The sequence below is a fragment of the Ctenopharyngodon idella genome, chromosome 16 (genome assembly GCF_019924925.1).
Source record: "Ctenopharyngodon idella isolate HZGC_01 chromosome 16, HZGC01, whole genome shotgun sequence".
NCBI classification, from domain to species: domain Eukaryota; kingdom Metazoa; phylum Chordata; class Actinopteri; order Cypriniformes; family Xenocyprididae; genus Ctenopharyngodon; species Ctenopharyngodon idella.
The window spans coordinates 17,810,526-17,812,500 of NC_067235.1; the positions used below are offsets into that span (position 1 = coordinate 17,810,526).

A 1,975-nucleotide genomic window follows, 5' to 3' on the forward strand; every position below is an offset into this window, starting at 1 on the left:
TGACATGTACACATTAATTTTAATCTCTGCAAATAAATACATCAAGGCAGATGAACAGAAATCAAAAAGCATGTTAGACAGAAGAACTTTAAGCATTTGTACAATACCCAATACGGAACATCACTTTCAATCATGCGTGACCCTTTATGATGTAAGAACATCCAGGTCATTGTTATGCTTTGTAAACGTACAGTACTGTGCTGGTAGATAGTGACTGATCAAGTTGACATTTGGGGGGAAAAACGTGAACAAAAACAAAAAATATGATGCTTTAGATCAATGCATAATCTCTATCTATCATTTTTCTTTTTGATAAAAGTGCACTCATTCTCTGCCCACTAAAGAGAGCAGCCCTGCAACTGAGTCTTTCTACCTAGACATCAGCAAACAGACCAGAGGAAGAGCCCTTAATATGGAGACAGATTTCTGTGCACGAAACAGATCCCTCTGATCTATCATCAGACATCATTAATATACATCCCTGCTTTAATGCAAGTCTCCTGAGTGAAAAAACAGTCATTTCAGATCAAGCGCACACACACATCATTGTTTTTGAGTGCAACTTTGGACTGCAGAACTAAGAGGAGTGCATTTTTGGCTGATTGAACACACTTCCTCTGAGCATGGCACTGTCATGAGCAGTTGTACGCTATCTGTCACACGCTAACGTGACAAATATGGCATTATACCAGGTATCATCTGTGGGTGGTGCTTATTTATTTTGGTTAGCGAGCATGTCCATGCCGTAGGGAGCGATGAGCATTGGCTAAAGCATCTTCAGTGTCTCATATTTGCAGAGCAATCCGGTGGGCCGATGATCTAGAGCTGTTATTGCAGCTGAGATACACGCAGTGGAGTGACACTGCTGAAGTCCAGGAAGAATGGGCCTTCCTGTTTGGGCAGGAAGGTAGTGGGGATGACATTGTAAATCCCAGCAGGGAAGTTCTCAACCTCCATATAACAGAAACCGCATCTGGGGATAAAGAGATCAGATTGTGTTATATAGTACTGGATAATGAACTGTTTTGAATTAATTTTAGTGTACACACTATAAATGCGCCTTTTTATACAGACCAACCAAGCTAACAACAATATCTTCAAGATGACTGTGGCTAAACCATGAAATATATTTTCCTCAAACATATTTTTCAGTCATATGACTATTTTACAAATGATCAACTATGTCTGACCTAGATTTCTTTGTGAGACAAGGCTGTGCTTTTCAAGCATTTGCATGCTGATGCTAAAGTGGAATGATCTACACACTGCAGTTTTGTCTATGCACATACATGAATATACACAAGCCAGCTGACTGTTAATATACCGAAATAAAAATATACCAGGCTGTGTTCATAATAGCATGCTATTTCTGCAGTAGCTAATGTATATATACCAAGGGTTTTCAAGGGAAAACCAAATGGGTCAAGGGTCTTTTATGGGTATGGAAAAATGTATACATCATCTTTTAAAAGTTTTGGGTCAGTAAGATTTTTATTCAGCAAGAATGCAAGACACTGTTACAAAAAGTTCTTTTTCAAATAAATGCTGTTCTTTTAAACTTTCTATTTACCAAAGAATCCTAAAATCAGCATAACAGAATGATTTCTGAAGGATCATATGACTGGAATAATGGCTGCTGAAAATTCAGCTTTGCCATTACAGAAATAGATTACCTTTTAAAGTTTATTATAATTTTAATACTATTTCATAATATTCCTGTTTTTACTGTATTTTTGCAGCCTTGGTGAGCATAAGAGACTTCTTTCAAAAACATAAAAAAAAAATCTTACCAACCTCAAATTTTAAAATGCTAAATTTTAAAAAGCAAGGTTCCTCAAAAAGGAATCATCATATTTGGGGGCCTTAGCTAAAATCTGTATTATACAACTAAGAACATCTAAGATTCGGTCTCTCTAAACGCCGCCTTTCCGAGGGCCTACTCTGCTCTGATTGGTCAGATTACCCAGTCTGTTGT

At 37.3% G+C, this 1,975-nt stretch overlaps 1 protein-coding gene across 2 annotated transcripts in view; it reads right to left on the reverse strand.

The window, feature by feature from the left end:
- capn7 (calpain 7) overlaps nucleotides 1-1,975 on the reverse strand; it is a 15,020-nt gene continuing 13,045 nt past the window's right edge. For both annotated transcript variants that reach the window (XM_051865852.1, XM_051865853.1), the window contains one exon: nucleotides 1-973. In XM_051865852.1, the coding sequence (XP_051721812.1) occupies nucleotides 829-973 (145 nt within the window). In that variant the 3' untranslated portion in view covers nucleotides 1-828. The remainder of the gene's footprint in view (nucleotides 974-1,975) is intronic.